At 42.2% G+C, this 14,651-nt stretch overlaps 1 protein-coding gene and 1 long non-coding RNA gene across 3 annotated transcripts in view; one reads left to right on the top strand and one right to left on the bottom strand.

Moving 5' to 3' along the window:
- Positions 1-10,433, bottom strand: part of ZEB1 (zinc finger E-box binding homeobox 1) — a 121,440-nt gene extending 111,007 nt beyond the window's left edge. The window contains exon 1 of one of the 2 annotated variants that reach the window (XM_063414785.1): positions 10,313-10,433. In XM_063414785.1, the coding sequence (XP_063270855.1) occupies positions 10,313-10,370 (58 nt within the window). In that variant the 5' untranslated portion in view covers positions 10,371-10,433. Of the gene's footprint in view, positions 1-9,429; positions 10,100-10,312 lie in introns of those variants that run through there. The other variant, XM_063414778.1, reaches the window with a different exon arrangement.
- Positions 9,997-13,782, top strand: LOC134559721 (uncharacterized). The gene is made up of 3 exons (XR_010082571.1): positions 9,997-10,138; positions 10,503-10,589; positions 10,966-13,782. It is a non-coding gene; the product is annotated as an uncharacterized LOC134559721 (long non-coding RNA).
- The last annotated feature ends 869 nt before the right edge of the window (positions 13,783-14,651 follow it).

The raw sequence follows: 14,651 nt of genomic DNA, 5'->3' as shown, positions 1-14,651 counted from the left end.
ATGATCTTTATTCAACTAAGCCTATTTGTATCCTTTACAGTTGGAAAGCTAAAATTCTCCTTTTGTGAACAGGCTTAGTTCACAGAAACAGAAAATCTGCCACTAGTTTTATTCACTCACATGCTGAGGTAAAAGCCAGGCTCATCTTTTTAAGGTGTACCTACCACATGAACTATGCAGGCATGATTAATCACGTGGTGAAATAGAGAGAACTGTGGTATGTTATACTGCATGACATGTCACTGGAACTATTTCCCTTTTCCTGTGCCACAACTACCAATTAAATTCTGCTTCTCATTTCTAAGGTGTTTTTTCACTTTTGTTCAGAAAGTCTCCCAGCATTTTGACTGCACTATAGAACCAATTCTATCTTCCAATATTTGCTCAAAATCATATTTAGTGTCCCAGAATGTCTGTCAATCCCAAATCTGGAAAATATACAAGGTAAGCCTTACCATGAAGGGCAGAAGATGTCAGAATAGTCTGTTCCATAGAATTAGTCTCTGTGGTTTTACTATTATTACAACACATGAACAGAAGTCTACCTTGTGTTACTACTGGGAGCATTCAAACTAGTCTTGATTGGATCAATTATTGGATATAACTACAGATATATAGAGAGAGATAGATGTAGATATATGTGTGTCTACAAAATAAATCCATCCTGGAAATGCAAATTTACTTTCATCACTCAGTAGCTAGAATGTATCAAAATAGGTTGTTATAACAAGCCATCCTACAATCTACTCCTATCTAAAGTTTAAAGTTGGCAAGAACACTGTTTTCTTGTTGCCTTTCAGACATGGAAGCTCTGAAATCCCCTGCTGAGCCTCGTCCTGCAGGTTGCATATTTGCCTCCTTCTGCAGCCATCTGCAGCACCTTCTCAACAGCAGCACATCCCCACCAGTACTCTGCAACCTTATCTTCCTCTCCCACATGTACAAGGTAAGAAGGGGAAAAAAATACTACATTTGCATATGTAATTATGGTGCAGCTCAGCAGTGAGCAAAAAATTACTGGAAGTTGAGAACAGATATGGCTGATGACCACACCTTAGTATTTCAAATGAAAATGCTTAGCAAGGAAGGGGAAGGGACAGCAGCAGGGAAGGAAGCCAGTCATTACAGCTCCAAATCTGCTTCAAAGTCCTTATTCACCACCTCATGCTCTTTACCAGGCAAACTGTACCTAGATCCTTCCTGTGAACAACAGCATAAGAATGAACCCAGTAGCGTGTGACTGGTTCTATTTTGCTTGACTTAACCAAACAGCTGTGCCAGGAACACTGTGAAGAAAAGGAAAGGCTATGGAAAGACATAAAACAGGATGGAAGATTAAATAGGTTACAGATTCTGAACAGCATCTCCTTTTCCAGTCTAAGACTTAACATGACTTACTGTAGCTTACAGGAACTTAAGAGAAATGATAAAATGGACTAGAAGGTGTGAAGAAGGAAAATCTGATACATACCTGCATGCACACAAGGCAAAAATACCTCAAGGCATTAGGAAAAACTTTTTAAAGACAAGTGCGTCTTAGAAAAAGGGACAGCTCATCTCCCTGATGCTTCTGGGCATTAATAAAAATTATGTTGGCTGAGCTGAGAAGGAAGGTGTCAGGAAAACAAACAAATAAAAAGCCCAACCTGATTCTTTAGGGATCTACCAGTTCAACAAAAATCAACTTAAGTCTTGTAGGTAAGGCCTGATTTTTCTGTTCTTTAGTTTGCCCTTTTTCAGATGGAATAGATTTCCCCAGGCCTTTTTCAAATCATGTCACATTTGTGATTTTAGTAATATCATTTTGCTTTCTTCCATATACACATCTGTGGATGGATGCCTACAAAATAGAACAGAAAATTGCCCTCACTGTCTGTCAGCTGCCTATCAAAGAAAATTGGGAAAGGGACATTTGCTGAAATAATGAAAACATTTTATATCACAATAACTGAACGTGTTCTCTAGCATCACTGGCCCAACTAGCATTTGATCCTAACAAGGACAGGCACACCAGTTCATAGGTAAAAATATTCCCTACCACATCAGACTCTTAACCCCTTTGCTTCAAGTGTCCATGAAAGTCACTCTCTGGATGATGGTGAATGAAAAGGTTTATAACTCATTTATCTCCAACAATCTTGCCAGCTCCTCCAGTGTTCCTAATCTATCACTTGACCTGTGAGAAGCTAAAAAACAGGAGTTGCAGAAAGAGAGGATATCTACACCAAAAGGAGTATAGAATACTGTGCAGTTAGTTAAGGAACAGTTCTTTCTTTTCCTTCTGATATGCTCCCATATCACAGAGAGTTCTTGGTGTTTAAAGAACTAATTTTACATGTCCTTTCACTGAAGAACTACTACTCATATTCTAGATCCTAGCTGAACAGGATGGAATGTCACCTCAGCACAGCAAAGAACTTCTTTTTGCTCTCTTTTTCAGAAATAATTAGGCACCCTACCACATCCCGAAAAATACATTCACCATTAGACGTGTTCATTTGCTTCACACTATTTTCCAAAAATAGGACCAACAGAACACACTGAAGGGAGAGCAACAAGAAGGATGCTACCAAACAGAAAGCAAATATTTGTGATGAAACCAATAAAGGATGCCCCTTTTCAGGTTTTAACCTTTGGGTGACAGCAGCTGTTAACCAAACTGCTTGGAAACAACAGGGGTAAAGTCCTCACATCACGGAGATTGTGACAGCTGGGAATGACAGCTGAAAAGGAGAGAACTGAAACAGGCTGCTTTCAAACAGTACTGACTTCTCAAAAATGAGAAAGCATATTTTTAGTTAACTTCTGTTGCTCTAAAAAAGCATGTTAAAATAAAAGATATGGTTACATTACAGTAATGGCATCTGAGACAATCAGAGTGAGGCAAAGTAGAAAAGGGCTCCTCTCTTCTCTGTTTGTTCTTTCTGGGGACAAATGTACAAGTCTAAAGAAACCTGGTTAATATGTTCAGCTGAAACATCTGAATCCTGCCTCATGGCTCCACACACAGATAAAAATTTAATAAGTTTCTTCTTCCTACTCTACCATCACCTATCCTCCTAACTCATGAATGTAAGCTGCCACGTACTCACACAAGGAATTGGATGTATAGGCCAAGATACAGAAAGACTCAGTACATACATTTTTACTGCCTGAAAGGTGCTTACACACTGTGTGCTGGAAGAAGTATTTTTCTCAGGAGTACTGAAATAGATTTATAAAGCTATGCTGCATTTAATTGGAGTCAGTATTTTATCCATCAAGTCTCACTGCTCTTGACTGGGCTTCCCATTCTCCTTGACTGTCACTCAAGAATATTACTTATCTATGCAAGAAAGAGATAAATAGATGATTAAATAAACTAACTAGCTCAGTAGGAAAAACAAAAGCAACTCTAGTCTTTCCTTAAAAGAAATGGTCACAAAGATTAGAAAGTTGCACCTATAAACAGTTTTTTTAAATATCAAGCTTTTGTTACTCTTTCCAACAACAATAAAATAAGATGCAAGGAACTGGACAACCAGAAAAGCAAACCAAGACTAAGACATACATGAGCACATAATAATTAGCTTAAAAAATCAACTCAGAGTATTAGAGGCAATGGCTTATAAAAGGTTTAAAAAACTTGCCAACATCACATGGAAATAGAAAGCATTACAAAACAATACACTCATTAAACTCCCTACACAACTCAACAAAAATTCCAGTATTTCAAGGCATCATCCAGCCAACTGAGTTCAGAGCTATTTCCTGCTGCAATCTTCTCATGCAGCAGCCAAATACATTTCTCTGTGGAAAGCCAGCAAGGTGCATCAGAAATAAGGTATCAGACCTTCAGTGAGAAGCAGTCCCCTGCTTATTCCACTCTCCCTCCTTCCCCACACACGCCTTGGCTCACCCATCCAGCAGTCATGCATACAACCCTCTACTCTCCAACCTTTGCTTGGAGGTTTGTCCATTTGTGGGTTTTTTTAATTCTTTAAGACTTCAAACAGCATTTCCCTCAGCAGGAAAGAATTCCTACCCAAACTGATGTATTGCAGCATCTCATGACTGGAACTAACCACACATCTTCACAAATGAAGACACAAGAACACTTCACACCCACCTTTGCCTCCCGCTGCCCAGGCAGGAGCAGCACCCACCTGCACCCACAGCCACTTCCTACAGAGCTCCACCTGTGACAAGCAGCTGTGGTGGTAAAACCCAGACTTGCATGTGTTTGCCCCAGTCGAGCTGGCTTACCAGGCCTGGCACTTATTTATATGTTTCTGGGAAATTTTTGTTTTGAGGAGGACTTATGCTTTTTTACTTATTTACCATTGTCAGATATTAGAAATAGCAGTAATACACTGAGACTCTTCTTTAGTCATTACTGTCACAACAAAACCAACATCTGATGAAATCATTTCTGCCCAGATGTTAAAATCCAAGGAAAAAGCCCCCTTAAAAGCCTCCACATCTCAGCAGGGGTGTTGATGTTAACAGTGTAGTCTTTAACTAATTCCCTCCTGATGTGATTTATTTTTGCCTACCCTTGCATCACTGAACTTAAGATTTGGGAATACAAAACACACCAGAAGACAACATTCTACTTCTCTGGCACATCATTACATAGACTATGAAGAGAGGAAACATCACCAGTGAAAACACTACCCTAATACCATCTAAAAATGGCCAAAGACAAAATTGAGTTTTGCATCTTGCCACTTGTTTGCTGAAAGCAAAAATATTCCAATAAATATGAAAGAACTTAAACGATCAGGCTGAAAGGAATAGTAATTACCAAATCACAAAACTATTCTTTCCCTTTAAGGCTCTAGATCAAGCCAAATGCAAAAGTAGTCCTGAGGATTAAAAATGGATTGAGACTCAGTCTTGCTATGGACTTCCTGTGTGACCTTGGGTAAGTCACTTGAGAATTTAGTTCTCAAAAATAACAGGCCTATTATAGCGGCCAGAATGAAGCACCAATGTTTCTGAGACCACAAATGAAAGACAGGGTTCTGCTTAGTTGCCCTAAACAGAAAAGATCCTATGTGTGAGTCCTCTTGAAAAATGTAGGTAACAACCACCAAAAATTCAGAAATATTGATGTTAATCAGCTGATTAGTTCCAGCTAATCTGGAACTTTGCAATACATTATGAAAGCCTACATAAAAACAGAGTAATTTTTGTTTTTCAGCATCTGGTTTTGGGCATTTGAAACCCATCATGAGTAGAATCTTTATGATTTCCAGAGATGCTGTATGTACTGTTAACGATTGGGTTTACAGGTGACAAAGCACACCTACTCCAATCACCTTGCAATATCAAATAGTTAAATGTTTTTGAAGTGACTACAAACAGCTAATTGAGAGCAATAAGCTTATATTTTTGGTAAATAATAATGACTGAATTTAGAAGCAGGGACGCTTAAGAGGCATTTGGCCAGATAATGTAGTTCCAGCAGTTTCTCTGCAATAGAGAGCAGTTGATCAAAAATCAGTTAAGAAACCCCAACAAGCAAAAAACCTACAACTCAAGTCTCACAGAAGTTAATTTTATTTCTTTACCATTGTAATACAGAGTCCCACACATGTTAAAAATGTCTGCCACCCCTCACTGGCATTTTCAACTCTATTAAAACAGATGTTTCCACAGGAGGAAAGGCATTACAGCGGTATTTTGACTTCAGAGTACTTCAGCCTCTCCCTCCCAGCACTGGAAAACTTCTATAAGAAGAAATTATAGGTTAATACCACAACCAGAATCTCAGTGGGGAAGGAAGCAGGGAACATCTGTAGAAGCCCTTCTTCCTGCTCTGTCCACGGAAGAGCTGCTTACAGAGAGCAAGGGCCCAACCAAGTCAGTAACACCAATTAACAGGACCTGTCATAAAGCCCAAAGCCCACAGAACCCTTCCCCATTGAGCCTTTCTGTTGTAACTAAAAATATTCAACAGAAAAGTTGGACTGAATTCAAGGAAGTCAAATCCTCAGACTTCTAACTAAAAAAACTGAGTGATTTCTATGAGTGAGAAGCCCATGTCAGAAGGAAAGTTTCATCTTCTTGCTACTTTTCATTAACCATTTCAGCAGCACACATACAGAGCCCTACAAGCAAGGCAAATTGTTTCAGGACACAAATTACCTTAAAAAAAAGGTAACTACTGCCTCAGGTAGTTAATTACCTTAAGACATCCTGCTTCACAACTGTTAAAATAACGAGCACTGATTGCTGACAGAGAAATGAAGAGATAGTGGCCTTTTAAAGAGAATTCACATTATATTTCAGAAGCTAACGTTAAAACAGAAGTATTACTTGTTCATAAGAGAGAAGGTTTCCTTGGTCTCAAACAGTTAATTCAGTTGTCCATGTAGACCTGTTCACTGTGCTTGGAATTTTAACCTGGGCTACATTCCACAAATCCCAAATTGCAAATTTAAATTAACACTAGAGTGAAAACATGATACCTAGCAAAAAAGAAAGGCAAGGGGGCAAGAGAAGACAGGAATGTTTTATCCCAAGTGTTGCTAACACCTGACATCCTGCCAGGAGTTAACACCTTGGAGCTAAAAGAAATATGCTTTTGCCATATTCAAAGGGACTTACAGTCTTCGTACAGTTCTTGGCTTGATAGCAAAACTTTATATGAAATTGTTATCTAATAGAAATAAAAAGAGAAGAGCATCAACTGTAAAGCAACCAAAACAGCACACTAACAAGTCAATCTACATAACCTTTTAGTAATGAACTTACTGTGACCAAGACTGGCTTATACCTTCTCCTCAACATGTACCAGACAGCATGCAGAATTTACTCAGATTCATACATTCTTCTTTTTACCATTAAATATGCATCTGAAAACCTGAATGCATACTTGCATTATTTTCAGAACATCTATACTTAAGGTTGGTATCTTTTTATACTCTATGAAGGAAAGTTTTAAATATTTTGTTTGTTTCACTTATCTCAGAGCATTGCTGAAGAACAAGGTGTGTCACTTTTAGTTCTGCTGTTTAATAAGAACTAAGGCAACCCCATAACATACATGAGAGAAGCTAAGAAAGCAACTAATCCTGACTGCGAACCAACTCAGAATAAGAAAACCTTTGGTAATATTAAATCTATTTGAAGTCTACACAGGAGTCTCACAAGAGTGTGGCTACACAGATGACCGGCAAAAAATATTCAAACCATGTCTCTCTTTCTTACTCTTCGTTTTTCTATCAAAAGAGGAGAAGGGGAAGAAGTACATAGGATGAGAGATTCCCAAGCAGCGCTGTGTTTCTGCTGTATCACATTATCTCAACGCTTTGTAAACTGTTCTGCTGCAGCAGATGTTTTTGTGTATTGGCCAGAACTAAGGACAATGACACAGGGTAGTTTTCTTCAGGTAGGAAGTGCCAGATTTCCTTGTAAGCGGAGGCTTTAATGGCAGCACCAATCGGCTCTCTGCTGATCTCCTGTAGGGAGCAATAAACACAAGGTAGGAAAGGAACCAGCTCTAGAGTTAAGAAGATAAGACTGTCTTTCCAGCTAGACCTAATGCACCAGGACGGCTCCCAAACACAGAGAGAAAGCAGAGGAAAAAAAGAAAAAACAAAACAAAAGTTTACAGCATAAGAATAGCTGCATTAAGTTTAACAAGAGGTAAAAAGAAGAAAAGTTTACAATAGAATAACTCAGTGCCACAGCTCAGTATTATTAACTGGCATACTGGATGTCTAGTGCAATCTCTCTGCAATAGTTTCCTATTCTGGGACAAAGTGGAGAGGAAACAGCATAAAAATGCTTTTGTTGTTTATGCTACAAACAAGCCAGTTGCTTATGCATCTTCCCTATGCCCATTCCTCATTAACAGAACATACCTATAAGAACCAAGTGCATTCAGAGACTTTGGGGAAAAAAACCCCTTGTACTTATTTATTTTAAAGGTTAAAGGGTTAACATTTTTTCTATGCATTTTCTTCAGTAAATATTTGCAAGTCAAACATAAACCCACTGCTGAGAAATCTCTATTATCCAGATTCTATTATCTAACCGATCCTGATGCTCCAATGCACAATGACTTAAGTTGGTTTTAATTCCTCAATAAAAAGAATCAAAACCAGCCTAAACCAAGACACACTACATTTTACATTGCAGAACTAGTTGATAAAGATTCAGAGGCTTTTTATAATAAAGTGGGAGCAGCAATGAGGTCCAAAAGTGATGAAGATGAAAAATACCTGGAATGAGACCACATCTTATACACCTTTTGTTTTCTGCAAGTGCTACACGCTACAGACAAAATGGTTTGTGCTAAACAGCCTTAAATCTGGTTTTCTAATATTAAGCACAAAGGAAAAACACTGACAGCAAGCGTGGTAAATAAATCCCTCCCTTGAGAACGAAAGCAGCAGACAGGAGGGGGCTGACATGCATGCAGGAGAAAACTAAACACCATCTTTTTTTTCTACCTGCACAAGTTGCCATTTGCTGCAGCAATCAAGGATCTTTTTTTCCCGTCGATTTCAAAAGCCAGGTTTTCAGAAAATTTCTCTCTCAAGTCATCTGTTGATATGCTTTAAGAGCATGGTATTCATATCACTGGATCTTTAAGAGAAAAATCCATTTTCTTTCCTGTTCAGGTAAACATGTTTACAGCTCCTGCACAGACGCTGGGTGGTTCAGACTCACATGTCACACATGTTGTCGTCAGCAACAAGAAAAGCCCCTTTCTCTGATCATCCACATTTTTAATAAGGTAAAGAGAGAAGCACTTTCCAAACTTACCTTTAGCACAGCCAAATCATGAGGTAAATATAAATATTTGCACTAAGACAAGGAATTAATAACATGAGTGTGTAAACAAGAATACTTGCTAGAAAACGCACACAGCAAAAATAAGAAAACCCTTTTAAGTTCAACGCAATCGAAGCAACCCGTTAGCCCCTGGAAAGGCCGTCATTTATCACCGCCTTACGCCCCGAACAGTCAGCATTAGAGAGGTGAAGCACCGATCGTGACTCCGATCTGTTTCGGAGACCGTTCACTGCATATGAAAACATCTCAGATCGCAGGCAAAGCCTTCCTATCTGTGACCCTGCACAGGAAATGCCACATAAAACCTAAAATTGCCAAGGAGGGTTACAAAATTGCCTACTCTACATCCTATTCCGAAGAGTCGTGCTACGAGGACCGAACTACTTCTCCATTTTCCAGAAAATAAGTAGAATAAAGTGGGTGTTGCGAGCCTTTATTCCCCCCGCCGTGTACCTTCCCATTGCATCTTAAAGTAACACACGTACCAAAGGGGAAAAAACACCACCCCACAGCAGCCCTTAAGTCTGAAATGTAAATGTAATTCCTTATATAGACTGCAGCAGCTGGTCACACACGCACGGAGAGCGGAGCGGGGCCCCCGGCCAAACCGTTACCACCCATTATTATACAAACAGGTACCTCCGAAGCCAGAGGGAAGGGAAGAAACTTCGCCGCCCGCCCCCGCCGCCCGGGCGCAGCCCTCCCTTCCCCACCGGCCCGGCGGGGCGGCAGCGCGGCCGCGGGGCGCCGCCGGGCACCAACTCTCGGCGGGGCGGGCGGCGCGGAGCGGAGCGGGCGGGCGCGGAGCGGGGGCGCCGGCCCGGGGCGGCCGCGCTGCCCCCGCGCGAATCGCCGCCCGCTGCGGCGGCGGTGCCTCCCCCGCGTGTGCGCCCGGGTGTGCCCGCTCGGGGACGGCCGGCGTCCCCCACCGCCGCCCCCCGAAAGGGGAGTGCCGGCCGGGGGCGAGGAGCCGGCCCGCCGCCGGGCGAGCGGGGGGGAAACTCCGGCGGGCGGCAGAGGCGCTCCCGGGCGGGCGGCGGGGCGATCCCGCCCGCGGGGCCGGGGGGAGGCCCCGCTCCGCCCGGGGTAGCGCGCAGGTAACAACTTTCGGAGTTGGGGCTGCCGCGGCCGGGCGGGCGGCGGCCGCTCCCCCGCCGCTCCCCGCGGGGCTCGGCGTCCCCGCCGGGGCCGGAGGGCGGCGGCGCGGCCGGGGGCCCCCGAGCCCGCTGCCGGTGGCGGGGCGGTCGCGGGGCGTGAGGGGGAAGCAGCGTGTAACGGTCCCGGACAGCGGCGAAGTGCGGAGGCACCGCTAGGCGGAGGAGGGAGGCGGCGGCGAGGGAGGCTCCAGGTAGCGGATATAACGGTGCGGAGGGAGCCGCGCTCCCGGCGAGCCGCGGCGGGGGAATTACTTTGGCGCCCGCCCGACCTCCCCCCTGCGCGCTCGGGACGGCTGTGCCCGGCCCCCGCCCCGGCCCCGCCGCCGCCCCAGCGCGGCCGCGGCGCTGCCCCGCGGGTGACTGACCGTTGTTGCGGCGCGGGTTCGGCTGCTTCCTGCGCTTACACCTGGGGCCATCCGCCATGATCCGCTCGCTGGTGTCTAAATGCTCCAGTCACCTCCTCCCCCGCCCGCCCCCCTCACTCCCTCCCCTCCCCCCCGGACCTGGTTTACGACACTGGGTGGTTTTACTTTTACATCACCTTCCTACACCTAGTGCTCGCCCGGAACCTTGTTGCCACGGGAGACGGGCGCTTTACGGCAGCGCGTTTGAACGGCGGCGGGGGAAAAGTTGCGCCCGCAGGTACCGGGAGCGGCGGCGCCGCCCGGGGGGCTCGGGCTGCCCGACCCCCGCGCCGGCGGCAGCGCGGGGGGACCCCCGCAGGGCGGGGCTGGGGTGTCGGTGGTCGCCAACCCCCGGGGCGGTGCAGGAGGATCCCCGCGGGGCAGTCCGCAGCGCCGCGCTGAGGGGCCGGCCCGGCGCCCGCCCCGCTGCCAGGTGCGGCCCCCGGCAGCCGCCCCCAGGTGCGGCGGGGCTGTCCCGGCTCCCCCGCCCCGCGGGGCTGTCCCGGCGCGGGCCGCGCTCCCGGGGCTCGCACCTGGCGGGGCCCGCAGCGCTGCGGGCGCGACCGGGGCTCACCGGGACCGGCGCTCACCGGCACTGGCGTCTGCTCTCACAGGGCTGAGCGAGAAGCAAACAGCTGGACCACAGTGACGCCGTTCCCACCGTACGTGGAATCTGCCGCACTCGGGCTTTCCTTAGTCATACTTCCCGGTTTTACCGAGAGGAGGAGAGGTATAAAATTCTGTGCCGTAACAAATAAAAAGACGAGAGCAAATTTTCACAGATAATTAATAAGTAACCTCTGTTGTGCTTAATAAACTTACTGAATGTATTAAATATTAAAACTGTCAAACACTTTGACTATTGATTTACTTCTGCTTTTCACTTCAGGCAATAAAATAATTTAGTAAGTTTGCCTCTAGGCTTCCCTATTTCTCTTTTTTTCCTTTATCTTGTCATGATTCTGTAGAATTTATAGTTCTGTGCTTCTGGGAAAATTTTATCTAAAGAAATTAAATTTCAGTGAAAGCATTTCTATTAATGAGATACTTACAATAAGAAATTGATGCACTACAGAACTTGAGGCCCTCAGCTGCTCTACATTGTCACATTCCACATGCTATATATGCACATTGTGTAACAAGTCACCTCATTTCATGGAAGCAGCATAACTAGGAAATGAGCTATTGAACACTGTCAGTTTATGGGCATACCTTGCATCTGAAGCTCCCACAAAAGTCTGGATAATCAGAAGTTCTTAGAAAATAAGTATTGGGCTAAAATGAATGCAGAATTAGGTAAAGATCCAAAGGGATATTTTCCCAATGAATTACCCTCAAAACCCCCCAAGTCTTGGGTTTGGATACTCACATGAAAACAGTGGTTGCAGGTGCCAGTCATTTGTCTGATAGTTTTCAAAAAAATTGTTAAGTTTAGGTGTATTGTTTTTATGTATGTGTCTTTACTCAGTGATGGTTGGTTGCTGACTTCACCATTTTAATAAGGATCTACCTAAGGGTGACAAAAGAAGCAAATCAATCAGTACCAAGTGCTTGATGGACTAACAGGAGTCATTCAAAAGCATTAGATTTGGCATCAGCTGGGAGTACAGAACCCCAAATACAAGGATGGCTCAGAACTGCAACATGAAACCAACTATAAGATAAAACAGAAACTTATCAGCTCAAATTTCGAGTGAGGGATTTACGAATTTTAAGGCAGAGTTTTGTTTTTAGTTCAACATCCTTGCTTGTGAAGTTTCTGTGCAGAACATAAACTGTGGCTGTGAAACTGTTTGCAAATGAGTGCTTAAGGTGTTGGAATTGTTAGATGTTTTTATCATTCTGTGGATGAATTTGAGGATGAACCAAAATATGATATAAAGGTTTTCATGCAAAGTTTTAATTCCTTAAATTTAGTCATGTTTTTAGGAGTTAGTTGCAAATAATAATTAATATCTGTAAACATATTTGTAGATTTGTAAGAACATTATCCCGCCTGCCCACACAAAGTTCCAGGCCCTCTTTAAGAACCTTTGGAGAGCTTATTTTTTTGAGTTTTGTCACTTTTCACTCCTGGATAAGAATTCTTGTCTCTTCCTTTTGAGCAATTTATGTTTCCTAACAAAATGAGAAGAGAAACAGTCTCCTGGTGTTTGTTGTGCTGTTTTTGCAATAGCCATAGTGTCTGTTTGAACTTGAGTCTTCTGAGATTTCCAAGCAGCTGGGAGAAACTGGTGACAACTCCTGCTGCCCATTAGTTTCTGAAGAGCAGAACTGAAACTGGCAGGAACATTGGTAGCTGTACACTGCTACAGTTTGGATAAATGAGAAGAGAAAACCAAAGCAACCTTTGTATACATTAACTTTGAGACCAAGGAGGTCTAGAAACTAAAAAAAAATCAGAATAATGTTTTGCACCAAGTTATTGATTACTCCAATCATGAATCATTGTGAAAAGCATCTCATTCACAACTTGTAAATAGATATGTAGATAGGTTGGGGGGTTGGGGGTTGATTTTTAAACTTTGTTGTATTTAATCCAAGCAACTTCCTACTTCACATCTTTGTGTACAAAGTTCCCATTATTTACTGTGCTAAATTAAGTATGCAGCCACTGTAAAAGCATTTTTACTTAATACATTCTTCTAATCCTGGATGCAGAGCAACCAGTTAAAATTCCTATTATCTTTGTCATGTTCTGCGATACATGAGCATGTTGTATATGTAATTTAAACTGGTTTATGCTTCAAGAATGGAAAATCTGGTTTTCCATTATGGTGTACAGCTTTCCGTCTGACTTTTCAGTCAAGGATGCAGGACTTAATTAATCAATTGATTAATTTGCAAAATCTTAGAGAAGAGGTATATTTCTGCATCTTCCTAAATGTGGCAGTCTTGAGAAGACAACTCTTTAAAGGAGGAATTTTAAGACAGTGGCCATCTATAACAATTTCTAGTACCATAATTTGTATGGGAATTTAGGCAAGCTAAATAGGCATATTGTAGTTAAAACCTGAGATTGCACAGCTTCTGTACTTCATCTTCTTTGAAATTTATTTAATTGTCTGAAGACAAGAATTAAAATACTTCCATAGTCACACTTGTATGAAAGTTCAAAAACCAGGTAATGGTTCTTACAGACAGTTTTTCCCATTTAAAAAATGTTCCTGTATGTTGTGTTATGATTTATGATCTCATAAGTATGTATCATTAAATAAAAGCAATCAGCCTTTAGTTTGTATTCCTACTCCTTGTTGATGCTTATGAAGTGAAGTTTCATGTAGGATCTTGAGTATTCTGGATTTAAGGGTGTTCATTTAGATGAGAATTACAGTGGAAAACAACTCAGTATTGTTTCTTCTCTATGGTTTCTTATTTCATTTCTGATTTGTGGAGATTTCTTCTTTTTTCTTTTTCTTTTTTTTTTCTTTTTTTTTCTTTTTCCTTTTTCTTTTTTTTTTTTCTTTTTTTTTTTTTTTAATTTCCATGAGTGAAATTTTGTTTTCAATTCCATGTATTTCTTGGAATCTCAGTTCCTAAAATTTATTTTTCAGTTGATGATTTTTTCTTTTAGATTTTTAAAATGCTTTTACTCCTCTGTCAGAATTGTAGTTGAAAGATTTGTTAGGAGGAAAATTACAGAAATACAGTTTGCTGCAGCTGAGGAACTAATCTTGAATAAAATGTTAATTTCAGAGGTAACAACATAAAGGTGTAGTGCCCTTTCAGATGGTCTTCCAATTTCTATTTATGTTTCCAAATGAGTTTAATAAGTTTTGAAGGTGTAGCCTGGGATGTTGTATAGTGTCTAAAATGGTAAATCTGCTTGAAATTTTCACATTAATTTAGGGCAGATTTTGCAAATATTTGCCACAGGAAGTTACCTTTTTTTCACTTTCCTCATGTCATAATTTTGGTTTTTGTTTCCATACTTTACCATGAATTTAAAATATTTTGTTCATTTAAAGCTTGAAGCTTATGACATCTAATAAATTGTCATGTCTTGGCACAACTTGAGGAGATTGTACCTGCTTGAAAGATGTGTGAGGGTGTAACTCTGCCATAAATCATCAATAAGTACATAGCTATAGGTAGCTATAATGACTTGCACACATGCAACTGACTTTTCTAACATCTTCCTTATTAAGAAAAAGTGTTTGTGAATGTCACAAAGGCCTTCAAACCCATTTTGCTTCTCTTGCTCTCCCTTTGCCCTACTTGTGGCATATTTTTTTTATGAGAGCAATTAACCTGTGCTCATGCCCATGTCAGGTTAGTATGCTGTAAAAAACAAATGTAC

This window comes from Prinia subflava, chromosome 1 (assembly GCF_021018805.1).
Source record: "Prinia subflava isolate CZ2003 ecotype Zambia chromosome 1, Cam_Psub_1.2, whole genome shotgun sequence".
Taxonomy (NCBI): domain Eukaryota; kingdom Metazoa; phylum Chordata; class Aves; order Passeriformes; family Cisticolidae; genus Prinia; species Prinia subflava.
The sequence above is the reverse complement of the archived record's forward strand: the minus strand, read 5'-3'. Positions and strand labels throughout refer to the sequence as shown.